The sequence below is a fragment of the Carex rostrata genome, chromosome 9 (assembly GCF_964058835.1).
Source record: "Carex rostrata chromosome 9, lpCarRost1.2, whole genome shotgun sequence".
Lineage (NCBI taxonomy): Eukaryota > Viridiplantae > Streptophyta > Magnoliopsida > Poales > Cyperaceae > Carex > Carex rostrata.
In genome coordinates this window covers 13,347,151-13,373,224 of record NC_135926.1, presented here as the reverse complement: position 1 = coordinate 13,373,224, position 26,074 = coordinate 13,347,151, and the positions used below count along the sequence as shown (strand labels likewise).

Below are 26,074 nucleotides of genomic sequence, written 5' to 3'. Positions count from 1 at the left end.
CGCTGCTGTTTGATTTATTATTTATGGTTAGCCTTGCGTGCTTAATGATTAATTAAGCACGAGGCGAGGTTGATCACATCTTAATCCAGAATTCTTGGTTTGGGGTGTGACATCCTTAGGGTGGTATCAGAGCTCAGCTTACCGTTATCCTTATGGGCTGAGCTGGGTATCACTCGAAGAAACCAAAAATCAAGCATAGTCACATGCCAATGATGAATATATCCATATGAATATATATATCCATATGTACATATATATATTTATATATATGTATATAAGTACATGAGTCAAAGCACTTCGAGCAATACCTTTCAAACGAGAAACTTGCATATAGATAATTATGATCGAAATTCCCTATAGTCATACGTCCCATCTCACACGTAGCATGGATCTTATATTTTTGTTACTGTTGATTTACAGATACGCCATGGACGATCGTCGCGATCCCCATCTGCGGCGCCGTAGAGCTGCATCTCAGCCACTTGAACCCCACTCGGAGCTCTCGGTAGGTAGCGCAGGTAGCCGAGCTGGCTCATCGCAGGCTGCTGGCCGTATGGTATACCAGCCACCACCACCACCCCCGCCTCCTTCCCCACCCCGCAGGGGTGGACATTTCCCTTCACCCTCTCGCTCTCCACCACGTAGGCGTGGACCGCGTGGACCACCGTCACCACCCCGTGGTGGCATGGACGCTGCACAGCTCATGCAGCAGTTCTTCGAGGGTCTGGCCCAGTTTGCGGGTCAGGGAGCTGTTGCGGGTCGCGACCAGCGCGATCCTTTCACCCTAGCCCATCGAGATTTCATCCGTATTCACACGCCCCGGTTTGACGGGCGTGGCGCTTATACCGTGGCTGAGGAGTGGCTCGCCGCGGTACAGGAGACACTTCGTCTTGCTCGATCTCCTGTGGGCTATCATACTGAGCTCGCCGCTACACTCCTTGACGGAGATGCCCGTCATTGGTGGGCCTCACGGCAGCCCCAGTACGAGCACGAGGGCCACGAGGGCCCTATACCTTGGACATGGTTTACCACTGCTTTTCGCGCCCGCTTCATGGGTCAGGCACGTCTACGGACCCTTAGGCAGAGCTTTGAGTCTCTCACTCAGGGCAGCTCGACTGTGCGCCACTACGGGTCCCAGTTCATCAGCTTGTCTCGCTATGCCCCCGACTTAGTGGCAGATCCGCAGGATCGCCGCCTACGTTTCATTGAGGGATTGCAGCCCTCACTGGCATTGCACACGACCGCCTGTTCGAGCACGACCATCGACACCTTGATAGACCACGCGGAGTCGATAGAGAGACTCCAGCACCAGCATCGGAGTGTCCGACCGAGGACCGATTTCACTGCCTCCCAGGGACGAGGTAGGGCCGTCCCCTCCCAGCAGATGGTGAGGCAGCCCCAGTTTCAGCCATTCCGTGGTCCGTCAGGATCAGCAGCTCCTCGCGTACGCTCAGGCGCCTGTTTTATCTGCCAGTCTCCCGACCATTGGGCATCCGCATGCCCACAGCGTTCAGGAGCTGGCCAGACGTCTGCCCGAGCTCCCCCTGAGAGATACAGAGGTCGCGGACAGTCCGGCTTTGGTCGGGGTCAGACTACGATTCTTCCCCGCAGCAGCGGTGGCAGCACTCCACAGCGAGGCGGTAGGTTTGGACCTGGCGGTGGCCGCGACTCTGCACGCATCCATGCTACATTAGGGGAGGAGATTCCGGCCGCCGAGACATTTGGCGGGGAGGTACTACCAGACCCCCCTACCTCGGACGAGCAGATGTATGAGGGCGCGGATCTCATCACAGGTACGTTACTTATATCTAGTTGTCCGGCATACGTACTTATCGATACAGGCGCTAGTCACTCTTTCGTATCAGTTAGTTTCGTTCGTACGCATGAGTGGACTACCGAGCTTAGGGCCTGTGCCATGGAGGTACAGACGCCCCTCGGGAAGCGAGTCCTGGTAGACAGGATTTGCAAGGACCGCAAGATCCGAATCGCCGATAGGGACCTAGCAGTAGACCTTACGGTATTGGACATGTGTGATTTTGACGTACTGCTGGGTCTAGACTGGTTGGCCACGCATCACGCTGTAGTTGACTGTGAGAGACACGTCGTACGGTTCGGTCGACCGAACGAGGTTTCGTTCGTCTTCAAGGGCCGAAAGCCAGGGATAGGGATTCCTGTCATATCTGCACTTCGAGCGACTCACTTACTCACGTCTGGATGCAGCGCGTTTCTCGCATCCGTAGTCATGGCTGAGGGCGAGGATGGAGATGGAGATTTAGATAGCGTACCGATAGTGAGGGAGTTTTCTGACATATTTCCGGAGGAGCTACCTGGGATGCCCCCAGACCGCGAGGTTGAGTTCTGCATAGAGCTACAGCCCGGGACTACACCAGTTGCGCGAGCCCCCTATCGCATGGCACCGGCCGAGCTCAGGGAGCTCAAGACGCAACTCGAGGACCTTCTCGAGAAGGGCTTCATCCGACCGAGTACATCTCCATGGGGAGCTCCTGTCCTCTTCGTGAGGAAGAAGGATGGATCCCTTCGTCTCTGCATCGACTATCGAGAGTTGAACAAGTGTACGGTGCCCAACCGGTATCCTCTACCGCGCATCGATGACTTGTTCGATCAGCTACAGGGTTCACAGGTGTATTCGAAGATCGATCTGCGGTCCGGATATCACCAGATGCGCATTCGGGCGACCGACGTTCCGAAGACCGCATTCCGCACCCGATACGGACACTACGAGTTCCGAGTCATGTCCTTCGGACTGACGAACGCTCCCGCCTACTTCATGAGTCTCATGCACTCAGTTTTTGCAGATTATCTAGACTCGTTCGTGGTAGTATTTATCGATGACATTTTGGTCTACTCCAAGAGTCAGGAGGAGCATGCCATGCACTTACGGATGGTGCTACTGCGACTTCGAGAGCATCGGCTATATGCTAAGTTCTCGAAGTGCGCCTTCTGGATCGAGCGAGTTGACTTCCTTGGACACGTAATATCTAGAGATGGATTAGCAGTTGATCCACATAAGATATCGGCTATCACTGATTGGCAGGCACCCACGAGCGTCACGGAGGTACGGAGTTTCTTGGGGTTAGCGGGCTACTACCGCCGCTTCGTCAAGGACTTCTCACGACTTTCTCTACCGTTGACTCAGCTGCTGCAGAAAGGAGTCAAGTATGAGTGGACTCCTGAGCGCGAGAGCAGCTTCAAGGAGCTCAAGAGTCGGCTCGTTACAGCACCGGTCCTAGCTATGCCTATCTCTGGTATGGAGTATACCGTCTACACTGACGCTTCTCATTGCGGACTAGGATGCGTCCTGATGCAGGATGGTCATGTCATTGCCTACGCCTCGAGGCAGCTGCGCACCCACGAGAGGAACTACCCCACCCACGACTTAGAGCTTGCAGCCGTGATCTTCGCTTTGAAGATCTGGCGTCACTATCTCTACGGTGACAAGTGCAAGATCTATACGGACCACAAGAGCCTTAAGTACGTCTTCACGCAGAAGGAGCTCAACCTTAGACAGCGGAGGTGGCTCGAGTTGATGAAGGACTACCAGCTGGAGATACATTATCATCCAGGGAAGGCAAATGTAGTGGCAGACGCCCTGAGTCGCAAGAGTCGAGGCAACATGGCGGCAATGATCACGCAGCAGCATCATCTGCTCGAGGACATGAGGCGACTGGATCTGTGGGTAGCTCCATCCGAGGAGCCGGTATGCGAGGCTAGCAGTAGCCGCGAGATAGTGGTAGCTTCATTAGTGGTACAGCCGACCTTGATGGATGAGATACGACAGGCTCAGAGTAGTGACTACCGGCTCGAGAGGATTCGTGCCACTGTCACATCCGGTCGGAGCACCCCATTTAGGGTAGACGAGGAGGGTGCTTTGAGATTCCGTGACAGACTATGCGTTTCGGACACAGCTTCGCTTAAGGACAAGATCCTTAAGGAAGCACACGACTCAGTATACGCTATCCATCCTGGCGAGACGAAGATGTATCAAGATCTGAAGAGATACTACTGGTGGAGGAACATGCGCCGAGAGATTGCACTCTTTGTGGCGAAGTGCTTAACCTGTCAGAAGGTTAAAGCTGATCGTCAGAGACCTCCAGGACTCATTCAGCCACTTAAGAAATCAGAGCAAAAGTTCGACATCATCACCATGGACTTCGTGACTGGTCTGCCGAAGACCAAGTCGAAGGATGACGCGATATGGGTCATAGTTGACACTTTGACCAAGGCGGCTCACTTCATCGCCTTTCGATATGGTTTGACTGGAGAGCAGATGGCCATGTTATACATGGTACATCAGCACCGATTACACGGCGTTCCGACCACGATTATCTCTGACCGCGACCCTCGGTTTACGGCTCGGTTCTGGAAGAGCTTTCATGAGGCTCTCGGGACCGAGGTAGTTTTTAGCACCGCCCATCATCCGCAGACCGACGGTCAGTCAGAGCGTACGATCCAGACGTTAGAGGATATGCTTCGCGCATGTGCGTTGACGATGCGAGGCGACTGGACGGATCATCTGCACATGGCAGAGTTCTCGTATAACAGTAGCTACCACACGAGTATCGGCATGTCACCGTTCGAGGCTATGTATGGACACCGAGTTCGTACTCCTGTTTGTTGGGGGCCTACTAGCGCGATTCGCCCTACCGTACCTCAGTTGATCGAGGAGTGTGCGGATAAGGTGCGAATTATTCAAGATCGGCTGAAGGCGGCTCAGGACCGTCAGAGGAAGTACGCAGATCCGAAGCGTCGAGACTTCAGCATGGAGGTAGGCGAGCACGCCCTTTTACGAGTGTCTCCCCGCAAGGGAGTCATGAGGTTCGGAGTTAAGGGCAAGCTAGCACCACGTTACATAGGCCCGTTTATGATTCTTGAGCGAGTAGGTAGCACCGCGTACCGACTTGCATTACCTCCGTCTCTTGCTGGTGTACACGATGTCTTTCATGTATCTCAGCTACGACGCTACATGAGAGGCGAGTCACATGTTTTAGAGTACGAGCCGTTACAGGTAGCTCATGATTTGACCTACGAGGCCCGTCCGATACGCATTCTGGATGCACAGGATACACAGCTACGGAGACGGGCTATTCGCCGAGTACTAGTGCAGTGGGAGTATCACACTCCACGAGAGGCGACTTGGGAGCTCGAGGATGACATGCGAGAGCGATACCCACAGTTATTCGCATCGACTTAGTTCTAGACGTTCGGGACGAACTTTTTATTTGGGGGGGAGGTTGTTATATCCCATAAATTTAAAACATGATTAATTATACTAATCTAAAAGTTTTACTCAAATAATTTATTTTATTCTATTTTATTTATCAAATTAAAATATAAACTAGAAACCTTGAGATATATACATATATATAATTTATGAAACTTTGAAAATAAACAACAAGATTGTGTAAATAGATAAATCAATCAGGATTTAATTAAATGTACAAGGATATGAGTTTTCACGCAAACAAAACTTTAAAAGCTACAAATCTCGTTCATAATAAATTATATAGCCAAATTAGATTTTTATATGCATAAATGAGTATTATAACAAATTTTCCCAAACCAATTTTCATTAGAATCCAATTATTATATCCAATCATATTCATTAGAAACCCCATTTTATTGTTAGATTGTTGTAACCCTTGGATCTCTTCATAGCACTGCATTTGAAGTTATCTAAACCCTTGATGTTGAATTAAATAAATTCATATTGAAATTCTGAATTCGTTTGGACCTTTGGATTAAATCTAGCACGAATCTTGACTTAATCCCATGCCTTGTTTTTGAATCCAATTGAAACTAAGATTTAATCAAATTGAATAAAAATTTCGGATCCATGCACATATCACTCCTGCCTCCGTTTCTCTCCTTTTCTTCTTTCTTCCACCGACAACGGACCCCACCCCCACAGACCTTTCTCTTTCTCTCTTTTCTCCCCTCCCGTTCCCCTTCTTCTCCCTTTCGCGCAAGACAGAGGCGCCCCTGCCTCTTCCTCTTTGTTTCACTAAAACCCTAGGCCCACCCATCTCCTCTTCCGCTGACTTACGGGCCCCCTCCCGTTGCTCTCTCTCTTTCCATTTCGTTTCATGGAGACGAAAAAGAGGAGGGAAAAATCCCGCCTTTGGTTCGAGTGGTCGCGATTTTCTTCATTCTCCACCTGCTCCCATCGTTTCACCCTCGTGGGCGATGACCTCGGCAGCACGGCTGTCAGATGGTTGTCCCTGCAAGACTGACCCGTCCCCTCGTGTACGAAATGGTGTGAGTTGCTATAAATTCCCCTCTCAGCTCTCTCTCTGGTTTTTCCCTTTGTTTTTTTTGCCATTGATAGTGATGCCCCTGTGCCTTGTCTCATGTGTTGAGAAAAACTTGCATCTCCCTCTATAAATTTCTGTTTTCCCTCTGAATTGGTTGTTCTAGTGTGAAAATTTCGGTGCTAAGTAGTGACTGTCTTGGTGCTCGCTGATTCCATTGTCTCGGTGTGCTCTGATTTCCTTTGCTTGGTGATTGTTGTGACTGTTCTGACTGGCGCTTGCTTGGTGCCGTGCTGGTGTTGGCCCGGTGCTGTTCTGGTATTCGCTTGGAGCCGGCTGTTCTTTTCCCAATCCATCTCGTGCTAGCTCAATCGGGTAAACTCTAAAACACTCGTTTATGTGATCGAATTTTTGGCCCTTTGCTCGAGTTGTTGATTTTCTCGGCAAAGTTTTGACCTGGGGGCTGTGTTAATTTACGCCTTGCTGCTGCCTTGTCAGTGTGTTATGTTGCTTGGCTTGTGCTTTGCTACTACCCTTGTGAATTGTTGTATGATGCACTTACCCCCCCTGCATTGTTGTATTGATTGGTAACTGGTACTGAATCGTACCAGTTCTGTTTTTTTTCCTATCTGCTGTGATGCTGGTTGCTTGTTGTTTTCCCTATCTGGTGCTGTTTGACCTCTGTTCCGTGCAGCCTGGTTGTGCTATTTTGCTTGAGTTCTGGTACTGGTACCAGTCGGTACAGACCTAGTGTAATTACTGGTAACCAATATTGATCTGACAGGGACCCCTTTCGTGATGTTCTGAATTGTGGGGGTTGTTTACGCATAATGTAGGTCCTTGTGATAATTGAAATTTAAGAAGGGATTGTTTTGAAAATATGTATGAAATTGGAATTGGGCCCTTGTAAAACAAATAATAAAAGGGGGCCTTATGGGCCTATGGTTTCTGCTGGGCCGAAATCAAGTTATTAATAAATTGAGGAAAGCTTGGGCTTTCTTTATGGGCCTATGCAGAAATTAAATAAAAGAATGTGGGCTTGGCTTTATTAATAATTATGGTATTTGGAATTTTTCCAAAAAGCGTAATTGTCGGATTTAAAACGTGGCTTTTTAAGTTTAAGTTTTATGAGGAATCGAATTAAAATCGAATGCTTACGTAAACTTGAACTAGCTCGGGAAATGATTATACCGTCCAGGGTCTGATGCCTCGATGATGACTCATAACATAATTTAAGCAGATACTATAATAACCCGATTGGACACCTGTATGATCCCGAAACAAACCCAACTAAAACACCCAACACATTAAAATAAAAATAAAAGTTTCATAAGAGGTTTTTAAAATTAAAACATTCCTTTTAAACATTTTCAAACTTGTACGAAAACTCATTGCTAATTAATAAATGACGATTAATTAGTAACAGAAAAATATTATGTCTGACTTAGATTCGAAACGACTAATTATACGTAGAATTAGATTAGTTATAAAATAACGAACTGCTCGACTTAGAAATAATTAGCAAAACACGTAAAGTAGGTAAACATTTCTTTTCTAAAATTTTCGTAAAACAAGTTTACGTATCTAAATTTTACTATAACTAAAGACATATTATAATACTTATTAGTTTAGTAATAATTACATAAGTTATGCACTTTTATAAGAATAGTAATATTAGGAATTTTTAATAATAAATTAATTCTTCGAAAATGCAATTCAATTGGTTAGAATAATTATAGTTAAGTTAGAATAAAGCAAATAGCTAAGTAATTAGGATATACTAATTAGGTAAGAACATGTAAAAGATTTATGTAACTCACGAATAATAATTTTACGAATATTTCGACTTTAGAATTTTTTTTTTTTTTATAAGCAACTTATCTTCAAATTAAATTATTAAAACTATAAATTATTTAGAATTAAAATTTGGATAATTTAAATCAAAGTAAATAATTAATATCCGACTAACTGGTTCAGTCGGGCTGACTGAATCGATAACCTTTATAAAATCGAAATAATTGATAATTTAATTTACATATTAACTGGGGCGAGGGTTAGAATAATTTAGCGTAGATTTTAATTAGTGTAATTTCGTGATTTCAGATCAGTCGACTCCGTACGAGTCTGATCCGTGGATCGATCCGACTGACCCGCAGTTCGGAGCATACGCGGAGCACGTTGATTATTAGCGACAGAGACTCCAGCCCTACAGGTGTGGGATATCTGAATTATTCTTTTCGTGGGCGTACTCTTACCAGTCGATCCATCTGACCTGACATCCGCACTTTATTTTTAAGTAGTTGCCTTAAAACTGTAGAGCATGTTTATCCTTTCTGCACTGTAGGTAGAATTGCATGAACCCTGAAAAACTCGAATTTACTGTATTTTAAGAGTAGAGTAATTAAATAATATTATATATGTATCTTATTAGAATATTAGGCTATTAGCTGTCTTCTTCTCGTAAAAGACTATATTATTATTACGTGCATACGCATGCGAGTTCTGTGGCACGATACGATTCGGGATTTGTTCCCTCCCTACATTAGGAGCTACTTTGCCTAGAACGGGATTCCAAGGTCGAGCTACGGGAGCCTACGGGAGCTACGGGAGTCTACGGGAGTCAACGGGGGTCAACGGGAGCCTACGGTTGTGCCGGGCTCAAGCCGGACCCAATGACCGGACTCATAGCCGGACTCATAGCCGGACTCAGCCGGTCTCAGCCGGTCTCGAGCCTTGTGGAATCATGCGTGGCGTACCTATTGGACTGGCCAGACGGTAGAGTTCTCTTCTGCTCATGAGGAAGGAGATTAACTTTTTACGACCTGCATTGTATGATTTCTCCTATTGGATATGTTTGGGTGACGAATCGTTAGGCGAGATGACACATTGGATTTGATATAACCATCGGCTAGTGTGCTATTATCTTGTGGAGCAATGCTCGATGTCACTAGGCAACGTGTATCATTGCACTCTGATCACAGTCCTTGGATTATATTGTTTGGATCTTTTTGATCCTATTGGCACGGCACGGGGTGATTTCTTTATCCATATTATTATTATTGTATTTGGGCACACAGTGCAAGGAGTACTGGATTCCGACTTGATTTATATCCGATATTACACCTTGATTTTATTTTGGGTTTATTTCGCATGTTGGCATAATAGATTAATCGCATCATGGCATCATTCAAAAGTATTGCAAATTCTATTAGCTATTAATATAAGTTCACACATGTGCATATTTTTAATTGCATTCATTTTATAAATAAAAGTGCTTTGACCGTAGAGGATCCCTGAGGGGATAATTCTGGGTCACATACTGGGCGATTCGTCGCTCACCCACAAGTTGTTTCGTGGGTTTTAGGTACAGCATCTGGCGATCCGCAGCAGGAGTTGTCAAGAGTTGTCCCCGATGGCCCCACCGTTTGATTAGCTAGAGTTAGACTTTTGATCAGGTTTACGAGTCTCGTATTTCCTGTGTTATATATACGAGCTCGATAGATCATGTATCCCCTTCTATAGATGGTGTTATTTGGATCCGAGATGGATCGAATTATATGTTATGTATGTGTATGTTTATTTATTTGCTATGTGACTGATGCTTGATATTTATATTATTTTTGCTTCCGCTGCTGTTTGATTTATTATTTATGGTTAGCCTTGCGTGCTTAATGATTAATTAAGCACGAGGCGAGGTTGATCACATCTTAATCCAGAATTCTTGGTTTGGGGTGTGACAATTATTATCGTTCGTTTCAATTGAAAGTTGATTTTGATTATTATTATAATTATAAAATGTTTAAATATGTATATTGACTTCATTTACCTTATAAAATTAATTGCTCTTTGTCTATTGTAATATGTAATACCATGAAGTATAAACTATTAAATAATGTTACTTTTTAGATTTTTTTTCATTCTTATTTGCGTAATTGATAAAAAGTATAGACTTAGATTAGTTGTCATTTAGTTGTTACATCAATTCTCTAATATTGATTATGTTGATAATTAGTAGAAATATAGAATATAAAGTTTGAAAAGGGAAAATCGCTATGTGTGATAGCTTCCGCTATAGCTACGCTATTCGCAATAGCTTTTTTTTTTGGTCTCCCCGCTATGCCGCTATAATCGCTATTTAGAACCTTGATTTTTTTAGAATTTTTACTATTTTTCTAGATAAGTAGAAAATCACAATTATTAGATGGTCCATTATCTTTAGGGGTGTCAATGATACCCTTTTAACCGTTTACCCAACCCGTACCATATTTGATAAGGCGGGTATGGGTAAGGGTTTTTTTTTGTTAGCTTATTGGGTATAGGTAATGATTTTTTTTCATTAGCTAAACGGCTAAGGGTACGAGTAAAGACTATTTCGTACCCGTTACCCTATAGGGTAATTATATAAAATATAATAATATGGTAATGTTTGAGCAATAATTATATAAGGTTATTTAGTGTATTATTTTTGTTGTAAGAAAAATATTAAACATATTACTTTTATTTGCATGTCTTGTTCTTTAATTAAATAATTGAATTTGTAGGAAGATATATTCTTGTTTTTGAATTCTTTTGTTTTATAAAAAATACAATTTAGTTGAAATTGATTACACATTTATTTTATTTTTATTTTTATTAGTAATGTCATTGTATATGTGCGAAATAAATGAGTTTTGATGTTCTATTTGTAAAATATAATAAAATTAATTATTATACTAGTATTATTTGTTAATCACCCTCTACCGTTTCATTATCTGATAATTTTAACGGGTAAGAGTAGGGTAAGATAATATCAATTTTTAATTGGTAAGAATAGAATATGGATAAGGTCATTCTTAGTGGGCATGGGTATGAAAATGCTTCTACCCGACTCGTATTGTACCCATTGACACCCCTAATCATCTTTGATCAAGTGATTTTCTAGTAATCACAACTCACGCATGAATAAATCAATAAAAAATGATGTGATTTTTTAGTAATCACAACTTAATTAATTACACATGAATGAATACTAAAATGTAGTGATTTTTTAGTATCACAACTTACACATGAATAAATCAATAACTCAAAAGAGTTGGCATATTCTCAAATTTAAGAAAAGAATGATAAGCAAGAAAAACTAATGAACGAAGTAGGTAACCAAGAGTGCTACAAGCATGAGAACATAAGCTATTCCTTGATCAATTGCGCTTCCATCAATGTGACGGCTCGACGTAGTACTCGTCTGGCCTTGCGCTAGCCATGCGAGACCGGAAAGGAAGAAGGTAAACAAAAGCATGGTTGATGCTCTTACAGAACTCATCTTCAATCTAAGACTTGAGAGAAACTAGCTAGCTAGCTTTAGAAATTGTAGTTTTGAACTTGAAAGAAAGAGAAATGTGTTGTGTGACTAGGAGGAAGAATTTAAAAGGGGATGTGGTACTTATATAGGAATAAGTGTAACGATATTTTTTAACTTTATATAGGGATGTTTTATGTGTTATTGTTAGAAGCCTAGAAAAGTAAAAGACCGCCTGCCTTTGACTACTTGGAAGGAAAGAAGAATATATTGGTACGAGTCAAACCTCTACAATTCTAACAATTTTACCTTGTAGAATCCAAGCTAGGTGTTCCCAAATGTATGATATAAGATACAAGATATAATTTATACTCTGAAGTTAAATTAAGGAAACATTTTATTTCTTATAGGCCGGCGTTCAATAACAAAATGTACTGAATTGAGCCTACAATTATAATTGCAGAGGAAATCCAAATTGGAATGGTCAGAGGGTCCAAGCGAAGCGATAATTTAGCTTCCGTAGTTTGACGTAGGAAACGTGGAGCCCACTAAAGGGGAGAGGGTAAATATTTTAACAGAGAGGTTTTAGCTTCATGCAGCGCATGGACAATAAAATAAAAACAGCACTGCATACTGTTCGTGCGCTGCATAAAGTGAAAACTAGTCTGTTAAAATATTTACCTACCCGAGCGGTATACTATATTATTTTATGTGATTTTGATTTGCTTCTGGAAAGAAGAAAGAAAAATCAAAACAAATGCTTTGATGTGAGACGGAGGAAGCTGGGCAGATGGCGATGCGAAGCATCTACAGCTGCAATTGTCACCACGCATTCATCAATTCTGCTTTTCCTTCTCTTTTCTCTTCTCTTCTCTTCTCCGTGGTATCGTTCTAAAGTTGTTTTCAAATTTAGAATTTGGATTCCCTGTGGCAATTTATATCTTTTTAACTTATTTACTCTTACAATTGATATTGTAACAAAAGCTTATTAATATATATATATATATATATATATATATATATATATATATATATATATATAAGTATTTTGCATAAAAAAAATCAGAGAGAAATGAGAGAGAAACGAGAGTAGCCGGCCTATTAGAATTTGAGTTACGCATAATATCGTATATCTGACCTGTTTGGATATTAATCAAATTATTCATATTTTAATATATATTTTCCTTCTTCTTATTTAAGAAATATCCGGATCCGAATTTGCAAAATTATCTGTGATTCCGTATTCATATCAGAAGCATATTTGGATGAATAAAATTCAAGATTCTAAATAGCGATTATAGCGGCATAGTGTTGAAAATAAATAGAATAAGTGTTGAAAATAATAAATAGGATTAGATAGGATTAGGGACTCGATTAGCCTCAGCGGACCCTTTTTTAGGGTATAATCATCATAGACTAAATTAAGGCAATAAAGGGAGCAACTAATTATAAAGTTACTCAACCTTTTTTCCTTTACAAAAAGTTACCGTTACTTTTCTTTCCAACAGCCCTTTTTCACTTTTGACCATATAAATACCCATTGTAACAACTCAGCCAATATTAATAATATACAGAATTTTTCTCTCAATTCTATTATCTCAGAATTACTGAAAAACATCATGGTATCAGAGCAGGATTAAAATCCCGACTCAAGAGAGAAAAATCAGCAACAGCACAAGCAGCTGTAAATCAAAATTTCCGAAATCAAAATTCTCGCAACAGCACAAGCAGCTGTAAATCAATACCAGCAACAGCACCAGTGGCTGTAAACCGAAAATCACAATGTCACAAAGTCATGAGAAACTCACAGGGGTAATGCTAGATGGCAGAAATTACCATGTGTGGGCAAGGCAAGTAATTTTCTCCTTAAGTGGCCGAGAAAAGAGTGAGCATATAGATCCTGAGGGCAAGGCTCCTAAACAATCAAATCCCCCAACTGAACCCGAAAAGAGAGCACTTGCAAGATGGAAAGTGAGCGATCATACCGTCATCACTTGGTTACTTGCAACAATGGAACCAAAGGTATCTGAGTTGCTCTCTTTTAAAGATACGGCATTAGAGATATGGCAAAGAGCCGAACAACTATATGGCCATAGAAAAAATTACTCACATATCTACCAAATTCAACGTGATTACCAACAAGCAAAACAGCAACAAGGGCAACCAACAATGGAATTATACGGTTACCTTCAAAAGAAGAAAGATGAACTTAGGGTATACCGGCCTCCCACAACCGATCTCGCTGAAATTCAAAAGCGAGAAGAGCAAGATGATATTTTTCAGTTCCTAGCAAGCCTCGATTCCACATATGAGGCAGTGAGGTCTCAAATTCTTTTACTAGCCGAATTACCAACCCCAGATGAGGTGGCAGCCATGGTAGATAGGGAAGAAACGAGAAGGGCTGTCATGGTGGTTCAATCTCCCGAAAAAATTGAAACCAAGGCATTCTCAGTAATGGCGAGACCAAACCCTAGCCACAGGTCGGAGGTAAGAGGAGACCAAGCACCGGTGAGGTGCGATCATTGCCGAAGAGAGGGACATAGCAAGGACCGATGCTGGTATCTCTACCCTCACCTCCGACCCAAGTGGCACAAGAAAGGCGGAGCCGGAGATCGAAAAGGGGAAAGAGGCGGCTGGGAACGGGGCATAGGCGAAAGAGAGAAGAGAGGGTTTTTAGCGGATGGAGAAGGGAGCGAATGTGTCGCTGGGAGATCTGGACCGTCCGCTGAAATCACCACAGCTTCAGACCCACGGGATCCCATGAGGCATTTGATCCAGCAGCTCTCCATGTTGCTAGATCAAAAACAGGAAAAACAAAATACCTCTGGTATGGTTTGTGTTACAAATCTAACTTATTTTTCAAATAATTCTAAATGGATATTGGATTCGGGTGCCACAGATCACATGACCGGAAATAAGAAATTATTATCCTCTTTTAGGAAATACGAAACCAAAAAATTTGTAACTGTGGCAAATGGTGATGAAATGGAAATTATTGGAGAAGGCTCAATAATTATTTTCTCAAAAATAATACCAAATGTCTTGTATTTAAAAAATTGCTCATCCAATTTATTATCCATTAGTAAAATCACAAATGAGTTAAATTGTGAACTCATTTTTTTGACAAAAAATGTGATTTTTCAGGATCGGATAACCAAGATTATGATTGGTGAAAGATTTCTAGAAAATGGGCTTTATTATTTGAATGAAGAAAAATTCAATCTTAATACTACCAAAAATGAAGAATTAGGCGTACTTTGGCATAGAAGAATTGGGCATCCTTCCGACAAGATTTTAAAGAATGTTTTTAATTTTTCAAAAATAGATAATAGTAATTGTGAGACTTGTAAGCTAGGAAAGCATACTAGATTGCCTTTTAAATTATCAAGTTGTAAAAGCGGGAAACCATTTGATTTAGTCCACTCGGATGTATGGGGACCCGCCCCAATTAACTCTTATAATGGATACAAACATTTTGTCATATTTATTGATGATTTCTCTAAAATAACTTGGTTATATTTTTTGAAAGATAAAAGTGAAGTATTCTCACAATTCTTAGATTTTTATAAATTCATAGAAAATCAATATGAAGCTAAACTTAAGATTTTTAGATCCGATAATGGAACGGAATTTGTAAATCAAAATTTTTCAAAATTCTTTAAAGAAAAAGGAATTGCACATCAAACAACATGCGTTTACACACCTCAACAAAATGGTGTTTCCGAGAGAAAAAATAGACATTTACTTGAAATGACTAGAGTACTCTTATTTCAAAATAATGTTCCAAAAACTTATTGGTCGGATGCTGTTCTTACCGCTACATATTTAATAAATAGATTGCCAAGTGTTAACTTAGAATACAAAAGCCCATTAGAAATCCTTTACCAAAGAAAACTTAATATAGAGCATTTGAAAATTTTTGGTTGTACATGCTATGTACACAAAAATAATAAACAAGACAAGTTGGATCACACCTCAATTAAGACCATTTTTTTGGGTTATTCATCACAAAAAAAGGGATACAAATGCTATGACCCTAAGAACAAAAAATTATACATTTCAAGAGATGTAACTTTTGTAGAAAATGAGCTATATTACAAAGAAAAAATACATGAGGAGCCTATTAGAGAATCTTTCGAAGAGAATATTTTACCCCAATCCAATCCTTTGATAGAAGAGGTAAGACCAATTGAAATTGGAACCACAACCGAAAATGAAAATGAAAATGAAAATGAAAATGACAATGAAAGTGAAAATGAGGAGGAATTAGAAGAAATTTCATCAAGTGAAGAAGGTCAAAATATAGAAGGAACACCTTTGAGAAGGTCCGTCCGAACAAAGAATCCTCCAACAAGGCTAAGAGATTTTATAACGTACAAGGTACAATACCCTATACAAAAATTTATTTCGTATGGTAATGTCTCCTCCAACCATAAAGCCTTCTTGACCTCAATTGAAAAAGAACAAGAACCAAATGATTATCTTGAAGCCGTTAATAACCCGGTTTGGATCAAAGCTATGAAAGAAGAGCTAAAAGCTCTTGAAAAAAAATGAAACATGGGTAATCGTACAATTACCACAAAATAAAAAACCCGTAGGGTGTAAATGGGTATATAAGATTAAATATAATAGTAATGGAACCATAGAACGGTACAAGGCTCGCTTGGTGGCCAAAGGATACACACAAACCTACGGTATAGACTACTATGAGACGTTTGCACCCGTTGCCAAAATGAATACCGTACGAATTTTATTTTCAATTGCGGTAAATCAAAATTGGAAACTATACCAAATGGATGTCAAGAATGTCTTTCTTCAAGGAAGTCTTGAAGAAGAGGTATACATGAACTTACCACCCGGCCATGAAAAAGGAGATGATAAGAGCTTAGTTTGCAAGTTAAACAAGTCAATTTATGGATTAAAACAATCTCCAGGGGCATGGTATGGAAAACTAAGCTCCTATTTAATTTCTTGTAATTTTAAGATGAGTAATGCCGATCATTCCTTATTTGTTAAAATTATAGGTACTAACACTACTGTTGTACTAGTATATGTTGACGACCTTATAATCACCGGAAATAATCAAGAAGAAATTAAAAGAATAAAATTGCAATTAAAAGAAAAATTTGACATCAAAGATTTAGGTTATTTAAAATATTTTTTGGGAATAGAAATAGCATATTCAATTCAAGGGCTATTTATCTCGCAAAGGAAATACACCTTAGATTTGTTAGAAGAAACCGGTAAATTGGGTAGTAAACCGGCCTCCATACCAATAGATGGCAAATACAAACTAAATACCGAGGATGGTGAACCATTAGAAGACATAAACCAATTCCAACGACTTGTAGGAAAATTAATTTATCTTACGGTAACTCGTCCGGATATTTCATATTCCGTAAGTCAAATTAGCAAATTCATGCATAATCCAAGAACACCACACTTAGAGGCCATTGAGAGAATATTAAAATATTTAAAAGGAACCCCCGGCAAGGGAATTTTTATGAAATGCAATAATTCTAATGAAGTGTGTGGCTATTCCGATGCAGATTGGGCCGGAAGCTTCGATAGAAAATCGACAACCGATTTTTGCACCTTTGTATTCAGAAATTTAGTCACATGGAAAAGCAAGAAGCAAAATGTGGTAGCAAGATCAAGTGCCGAAGCGGAATATCGTGTCATGGCATCTACCGCAAGTGAATTAACATGGATCAAACAATTACTTTCGGATGTTGGAATTCAAGCTCAATTGCCAATGCAAATGTTTTGTGACAATCAATCGGCTCGGCATATTGCATCCAACCCGGTGTTTCATGAGAGAACTAAACACATTGAAGTTGATTGCCATTTCATTAGAGAGAAGATTCAATCAAAAGAAATTGAGACTCCATTTGTAAGAAGTGGAGACCAATTAGCGGATGTCTTTACGAAGGGTTTAGATCCTAAACCATTTCAACAAAATATAGACAAGTTAGGGTTAATTGATATTTATACGCCTAACTTGAGGGGGGGTGTTGAAAATAAATAGAATAAGTGTTGAAAATAATAAATAGGATTAGATAGGATTAGGGACTCGATTAGCCTCAGCGGACCCTTTTTTAGGGTATAATCATCATAGGCTAAATTAAGGCAATAAAGGGAGCAACTAATTATAAAGTTACTCAACCTTTTTTCCTTTACAAAAAGTTACCGTTACTTTTCTTTCCAACAGCCCTTTTTCACTTTTGACCATATAAATACCCATTGTAACAACTCAGCCAATATTAATAATATACAGAATTTTTCTCTCAATTCTATTATCTCAGAATTACTGAAAAACATCACATAGCGGGGAGACAAAAAAAAAAAAGCTATTGCGATTAGCGTAGCTATAGCGGAAGCTATCACACATAGCGATTTTCCCTTTTCAAATTTTATATTCTATATTTCTACTAATTATCAACATAATCAATATTAGAGAATTGATGTAACAACTAAATGACAACTAATCTAAGTCTATACTTTTTATCAATTACGCAAATAAGAATGAAAAAAATCTAAAAAGTAACATTATTTAATAGTTTATACTTCATGGTATTACATATTATAATAGACAAAGAGCAATTAATTTTATAAGGTAAATGAAGTAAATATACATATTTAAACATTTTATAATTATAATAATAATCAAAATCAGCTTTCAATTGAAACGAACGATAATAATTTTACAAACGAATACTATAAAAAGAGTAATCAAAATGAATAATTAGTATTTGAATATTTCTCGATATAGAATGATATAATAAATCACAAATAAAAATAGAAGCATATAGTTTGGTTTAGTATACTTATCGTAGAAGACCATGTAGCATTAGAAATAAGAATAGAAGTACATAAGTTCATATAAATTGCAAAAAAAAACATGTAGCATAGCGGTAGCTATAGCGGGTCTCATATAGCGGTAGTAGCGGTCAGCTATTATAGCCATAGCGGTCGTAGCTGAGTTAGCGCAATTTTATCTCATAGCTTAGCGTTTATGGTCTGGAAAAGCTATAGCGCCGCTATAGCTAGCTATTTAGAAGCCTGATAAAATTAGATTTGTGGCCCACATAAATCTCGAATAATTACAAATGATGAACATTTTTAGTTCTGAATAAATATGTTAGGAATATTTTTAAACATGTAGTGAAAATTTCAGACATAATTTTATGATATTATTTTTTTAAAAGGGGACGATATTGTTAAAAAAAAAATTATAATTTGAGTGAGAAAGGTTTCTAAATTGGAGGGATTAGAGAAGTTCAGTTTTGATGATTCGCTTCACCGCCACAAGGCCGGCACCTACCACAGAGGATCCGAAATCTTCTCTTCTCTTTTATTTTTTTGAATGAGGGGGGGGATTTTTGATCGTTGCTGACTCGCAAAGTCGCAATCAATGATGATGATTTAAACTTGGAAAGTTCCAAGGCTTGACTCGTGACTTGTCCGCGTTTTTTTTTCAAAATCATCAATTCATCACGTGTTTTCGAAGCTGGAAATGGATAGATCATGCTAAGTGTTCACTGAATTTACCATTTTTCACATAATATAACGGTCATTAAATTGTTAGTATATGAATTGAATATATGAATTGAATAATTGTTCTGTATAAAGGTAATGCCTCTAAGTTAATTGTGCAATGAATTCAATACTTTGGGAATTCATATCCTCTCCGGTATTGCAGAGGATTACCCTCACTTTATTGTTTGAGATTAAATTTCAACCGATTTGGTATTCAATAGGAGTTATTGTTTGAGATTAAATTTCAACCGATTTGGTATTCAATAGGAGGCAGTATTTTTGGGTTTTGAGATTCGTGCCAAGTTAAAAAGAACGGTTCAGATCTAGTAATTGTAAAAGATTTCCTTATCAGGTATTGGAGAGGATGTGAATTCTTACTTTGGTGGGATTTATCAGTGCCTCTTAAAATTAGAATATTTATATAATTTTTAAGTTTAAACATGAAGGGGAACACAAGAAGCAAATAAATAGATGCAGATGATATACAACAAATAAATCAACATAGAGAAGCAACTGAGTTATACTATTAGTAAAATACCATGACTTGTAAAAAAAACCACCAAAAAATAGAGGGGGGGGGGGAGCAAAGAAAGGAGAAAAGACCTAACTAATTTGTTCTAGTAGGGGTATGAGCCACGCCCATAATAAGATGATTGTGCCCCATAATTAGATCCAGATCCCTTGTAAGACCCATAATCCCCAAACCGCCGTGCACCCGACCCATTAGGATATGGCGCGGGTGGATAAACAGCTGTGGGCCCAGACCTCTTTCCCTTGGGTGGGCCATTTGGTGGTACAAAACCCTTGCCATATGGATTTAATGCCGCAAATTTCTTTTTCTCTTCTCTCTCTCTTTCATTTATGGCCACCTTTCTTTTAATGTTCACAATATTGAATTTTGACTCGAGCTTACATGTTTCTACACATTTTATCACGGCCTTGAAGCAGTTGTTTTCTAGGTTATTTGCAGATTCCTGAAAAAAAAATATAGATATTAAAAATCTTCTTTGAACAAGATGTGTGCAAGAAAAATAACTTCAATAATTGGTTCTAACATGAAATTGCTTTCGATTAACATGTTAAATTTGCTTCTGTTATTTCAAATTAAAATACAAAAGTGATCCCTTTCATTTGATCTTTCTTTTACTTGGCAACATTCATGAAGAAATGTAATTTTTGTGTGCAAATGACTGATTTAGTATGAAACAATAGTATACAACCAGTACTGATCATGGTAGTAAATGACAAGTTAAGGAATTCAGATATTAAAAATTTAATAAAGAAAAAAACTTACAACAGAGGCAGCGGAACCTTTTCCTGCTTTCAAAAAGGCATTAGCCTTTTCTTTTGCTTTTTGGAGATACGACTTGAGCAGATCAGCCGGTGAAATCTGTTCTAACATGCCGGCCTCATGTGCAACATATATTGCCTCGATCTCTTTTCCTGCATTTGCCATCTTGGCAACTACTTCTGCATTCAAAGGAAAAAAAAAAGAGAAAGAAAATTATACCTTAAGGCAACTATTTTATAAAGCACTAATAAGCATGGAAACTCATATATGTGTGTATCATATTTTACAAGGATTATGTGCTGCAGCTCCCATTTTCCTCTTTTTCAATGTGGGACAATGCATATGGATTTGCACAGACATATATATGTTTCTAATTTTTAATTTTTTCAGAGGCATGTATAAGTTTTACAGATATCATGACAATTAGTTGTTGTACTGAAAAAAATAATCAATGGTAGAGCTCTTGTATTGTGTTATTATAATAATTCAAGTTTAATTGACAATCATCCACTGTGAAATTCCTAAATTACAGCACAATATCTATAAACAAGTTTATCAAGTGTACAGAACAATAATTATAACACCACAAAATATGAAACCTATACAATTACCTCCAACTTTATCTGTCACACCAAGCACATGAGCATACTTTGCAACCTCTCTCCTTTTCCCATGAATCAAGAAAACCTTCTCCAAATATTCCTTTTCAAACCTAGTCTGAGCCTGAAATACACCGACCATTGTCAGAAACAGTTGTCCTTCTGGCCGACCTGGTTCTCCTTCCCCGTCACCTTCAATCTCCCTCGTCATTCTCTCACCAAACCGCATCCTCCATTTCAATGCCACCTCAGCAGCTTTCTCTCTGACACAACTTGCCACCTCTTTGTCGTACAATTGCCTCAGCATCATGGCAAAGATCCAACAGTTTTCTGTATCTCTCTCCACTTCACTCGACACAAAATCATCAATTGAATCGACAACAAGCCTTGCCGGATCCAGCGCCTCCTCCAGTGCACCCGTTATATCTTGTCTGATCGCATATATCTCCCTTCTATTCTCCGAGCAGTACCTCCACAGTGTAGAGGCGTCCATTCTCCGACAGATCCAGCTCAGGTCCGTACGGACATCCGTACATGCCGGAGCAGTCTGAGACTCTATCTCAGCTACGATGGCGTCTCGACGGGACTGGAGATCAACGGCCGCTGCCGCCTCGGTATTGGGAATGGACGCCTCCCTTTCGTCGAGGGATTGGAGGGCTTGATGAGTATCTGACTCGAGGGTTTGTAAGGATACATCGAGTGAGTTGGCGCGCGTGGAGAGGGTTTTCTCGACTGAGTTGAAGTGCTCAGTTAGGGTTTTGGTGATGGTGGAGAGAGTAGTGATGAGGTTTCTATGGGTTTCAAGGTTGGCAATTAGGGTTTGGATTGCCTCTGGAACGGGTACCTCAGTCGCCATTGTTGCTTCTCTGTTCAGTGACAAAGAAAGCCCTATTATCTATCTGGTTCTCTCTTGTTCAGTCTTTAATGGGTTTGGATTTTAAAACTGGGCTAAATCAAGCCTGTTAATTAGTAAGCCGCATTTAAAGGCCCATGTTATTTAAGGTTAACTGGGTTAATACACTTTATTAAAATTCGTTCAATGCGGCCATGGTTGTTTGTAGGATACCGTACTTTATTGCATATTACTGTATATTTATTTATACATATTTCAATTCTTATTTTAAAATACGTATATATAAGTCTGCTTAAAAATTCACATGTACTGCATAGAAGTCGCACACATTTAAAAATATTAGGTTAACATGATTTAATAGCTTGTGTTCAAATAAAGAAGGTATTTCATGTATATCTCTAAAATATATATATCAAAATTACGTAATTCTTCTTCTAAAATTCATAACATCAAAATTATTCAAATTTATTGTTCGATCTATTATAACTCATTTTATTTATAAAATATACATTTCATTATTTATTCAAAAATAAAAATGTGCATTATAGGGAAACTATTAAATTTATTTTAAACTGATTATGAAGACTAATAACTCATTTTCTTAATTGTGTGTGTTAGGGGGTGCACAAAAAATTCGAGATTCGTGATTCGATTTGAGTTTGATTCGAAAAAATTTGAAAAAAAAATTGGCCCAGGCCCAATTCAAACCAGTTCGATTCGTGTGGTTCGCGAATCTGGCCCAATTCGATTTATACTGAATTGGCGTGAGGATTTTCGCAATAAATTGGCCCAGGCCCAGTTCGATTTTGTGTGGTCCAGTTCGATTCGAAAACCAAGGCACGCACGCTTGTGGAGTAAGAAATAAATCTGCTATTATTCTAAAGGAATAACAAGAACCTGTTATTCTGATCTCAATCGTTCAAATCTTTTCATATACGAATCCTAAGAAAGAATGTTTTTTATGCACGAATCTCAATGAAGATCAATCGTTGAAATTGCAATAACAGGTTCCTGTTATTCTTCTAGAATAACAGCAGATTTATTTCCTGTGGAGTAATGGTCCCCACTCCCCACCTCTTCTTCCTCTCACGCCTTCTTCCTGAAGTTACAAGCCCAAAAATTTTTTATCCCCTCCTCTACTTTCATGAATTCGAAAATTTTAATGCAATTCGAACTAAGCTTTCCCTTTATGCTGCTTTAAGCTTTTTCTTTCCCTTTAAGCTTTCAATTTCGAATCAAATCAAACTAGTTCGAATTATACCGAACCGAATTCGAACTAGCTTTTTAGGTTTGAAATCTATTTCAATTTTGAACTGCGTTCGGTTTGAAATAATTTCGAATTCGAATTCGAACTAGGACAAATTCGATTTGGTTCGATTCGTTTGCAGCCCTAGTGTGTGTGATAGAGAAAAGAGGGTTTAAATGCCTTCATTTTTTGTGCCTCCACCAATTCTCTATTTTTAAAACGTTAATAACTCAAAATTTAAACATAAACTTCAAAAATAAAACGTTAGATGTGATCGATGTTATTTTCTCTATGTGCTCATAAAAAATTATCACATTTCGGTTTTGTTTATATATGAATCAATAAGTTAAAAAATCAACGTCTAGAAATTATCAACATTATTACATTTTCACAAGCTCTTGATGACAACCAAAACAAAGTTGAAATGTAATCATTTACACATGCATAGATAAAATGATGTAGATCATATCCAACGGTTTTATGTTGACTTTTAAGTTTTAAATTTTGAGTTATTAAAGTTTTTAAAAATGGAGATATGATGGAGACACAAAAAATGAAAGCATTTGAACCCTCTTCATATATATATATATATGAGATGAGCTACGCTACTCCATGGAGTAAACGCGTTGGTGCTCCATGGAACTATATTTTTATTTTGAAAATCCAAACGACCGATTCGAACCACTCAACATGATCTCCATATTGAAATGTGCTTGGAGACCAAATTTTACATTTTTTGGAATTTTTTTTACTATTTATTAAGCAATTTTGAAAATCGATGATCCGATGGTTCAGAAATTTTTACTGTTTTTACTGTTCACAACAATTTTCAAAATTGCTTAATAAATAGTAAAAAAATTACAAAAAATGTAAAATTTGGTCTCCAAGCACATTTCAATATGGAGATCACATCTAATAGTTCGGATCGGTCGTTTGGACTTTCAAAATGAAAATACGGCGTGGAGTACAAACACGTTTTACTCCATGGAGTAGCGTAGCTCATCTCATATATATATATATATATATATATATATATATATATATATATAGAGTTAGGCTGGGGTGCTATGGATATAGGGATGGCAAAAAAGCCCGTTCGGCCCGGCGGCCCGGTCATACCTGCCTGTCCCGCCCATTACCTGGTCAGCCCGACACTGTAATGGGCCAGGTAAGGCCAGGCTTCGAAACAGGCCAGGCCAGGCTTAGGATTTTATCAAAGCCCAAAGGCTGCCTGACGGGCCTTTCTTTTATAATATGTCTTCCAAAATTTTTAGCACAGCCCAATTCATTACCCTTACCCAAAAATTTTAGCGTAGCCTTACTGAGTCTCCTAATTCCTAAACCTAGCCGCTCTTTCTCTCTTTCCGAAAATCAAAAGCCATCTCCTAAACCTAGCCGCTCTTCCTCGGTTCCTCCACGGCGACCACCAGGTCCACCACAGTCGATCAAAAACTACCGATCTGCGCGGCTGCGCCTTTCTCCGACAAGCTTCATCATCGATCAAATACCACCGATCTGCCCCGCCATTAGTCTCCGCCACGGTTCTTCCTCCACGGCTCCCAAATTTTCCCTAAGAAGACTGTTACAGTTCTACAAGAAATTAGGTATTTGCTCTATTCCCAACTCTGCCCCCTCGCTCCTAATCACCATTGGCATTCTAATAGGGTTTCGCTTTTTCTTTTTCTAAAGGGATTCAATATTTTGAAGTACTATCTGAGCTATCCAAAGATTACAATATACAGAGGTTTATCAACATTTATCTGGAGTCGTTGATTGCAATCAGGTTGGTTTTCTAGCTTTGTTACTTTTATATTTTTTTTAGCTTTATTTGCTATATTTTCTGGCACATAAAACTATACTGCAATAAAAGAAAAATAAACTCGCTAAAAGTAAGAACAGGGAAAATAAATTAGTAAAATGTAAATGTAAATGTTGTGTTCATAGTTATTTTTAATTATTTAAAATGTAAATGTTGTGACTTGTTAAATTTGTTCATATACTAAATATTGTAGTGTGAATATTAATTTGATATCTGAAATATTAGATGGTTAATAAGGGTGAATTTATACTTTGATTAGAGGAGATTAATGTTTGCTGAATTAATTAGTCACTGCCTTACTGTCTCAAACAACTAATTTTCAAATTGCACAATTCTATGATATCAAATGTCATCTTTATATGTAGTAGTGAGAGCTTAGGTAAACATATATAGTTAGTTTAATAATATTTGTTGTATAGTTTTCTTATTTGTTAAGTTTTACATAGTAGTAATCTGTTATAAGTTATTTTTTTACTATTGTTTTATTCTGAAATGTTAAGACAATATAGGATCATGTTATTTTAGATAGTAAGGCAGTGACTAATTTGAATGAAATTGCTTATCTGAATTTTTTTTTTATTAATGTTCAGCAGCAACTGATCAAATACTTCTATTTTGATAGGAAAAATGGAAACCCCACAAGATATTGTAATGGAAACTTTGCAAGAACCCACTAATCAAGAGGAAGCAAACTCTTCCCCTAGAGAGTGCTCTGCTGCAACACCGGTAGCAAGTGCTGCAACACCGACACCGGTATCAAGAGGAAGCAAACTCTTCCCCTATTTTGTTTGTATGGATTTTAGTGTTAACTCGTATTCTGCACTGTTTGTATTTGTTTTGTATTTGCTAACTCGTATTCTCTATTTTATCACTGTTTGTATGAATTTTAGTGTTAAATTATAATTTGCTGTGTATGTGTTTTAGTGTTAACTCGTATTCTGCACTTGTATCGATTTGCTGTGTATGCTGTGTAAATTGCTTTGTATGCTGTGTAAATTGGGATCAGGCAGGCCGGGCCGGGCCGGGTAAGGCGGCCCATTGGCGCAGACAGGCAGGTGCAGGCAGGCACAGGAATGATGGGGAAGCCCATGGGCGGGCCGGGCCTCAATTTTCAGGCCCGTCAAATCAGGCCAGGCAGGCGGGCCGTTAATTTTTAACAGGCAGGTCAGGCCTGGGATTGACA

General features: G+C 39.1%; 1 protein-coding gene and 2 long non-coding RNA genes across 3 annotated transcripts; 2 read left to right on the top strand and 1 right to left on the bottom strand.

The window, feature by feature from the left end:
• The first annotated feature begins 6,345 nt into the window (after positions 1-6,345).
• LOC144559724 (uncharacterized) lies at positions 6,346-9,896 on the top strand. The gene is made up of 3 exons (XR_013513215.1): positions 6,346-6,644; positions 8,373-8,481; positions 9,634-9,896. It is a non-coding gene; the product is annotated as an uncharacterized LOC144559724 (long non-coding RNA).
• A 9,642-nt stretch (positions 9,897-19,538) lies between these two features.
• On the bottom strand, positions 19,539-21,849 carry LOC144559572 (FRIGIDA-like protein 4b). The gene is made up of 3 exons (XM_078308635.1): positions 20,986-21,849; positions 20,378-20,553; positions 19,539-20,057 (listed from the first exon to the last, which is right to left on the bottom strand). The coding sequence occupies exons 1-3, from the start codon at positions 21,827-21,829 to the stop codon at positions 19,701-19,703; spliced, it is 1,377 nt and encodes a 458-aa protein (XP_078164761.1). The 5' UTR covers positions 21,830-21,849; the 3' UTR covers positions 19,539-19,700.
• A 2,661-nt stretch (positions 21,850-24,510) lies between these two features.
• Positions 24,511-25,593, top strand: LOC144559022 (uncharacterized). The gene is made up of 3 exons (XR_013513076.1): positions 24,511-24,676; positions 24,762-24,855; positions 25,514-25,593. It is a non-coding gene; the product is annotated as an uncharacterized LOC144559022 (long non-coding RNA).
• Positions 25,594-26,074: the final 481 nt, after the last annotated feature.

What these genes read in the sequence shown, in the direction of transcription:
- LOC144559572 (XM_078308635.1), bottom strand. Translation starts at nt 21,829, where the DNA reads ATGGCGACTGAGGTACCCGTTCCAGAGGCAATCCAAACCCTAATTGCC. An exon ending in TGTGACAGATAAAGTTGGAG is followed by an intron (nt 20,554 to 20,985) that starts GTAATTGTATAG and finishes CTTTGAATGCAG; the next exon opens with AAGTAGTTGCCAAGATGGCA. An exon ending in AAGGTTCCGCTGCCTCTGTT is followed by an intron (nt 20,058 to 20,377) that starts GTAAGTTTTTTT and finishes TTTTTTTTTCAG; the next exon opens with GAATCTGCAAATAACCTAGA.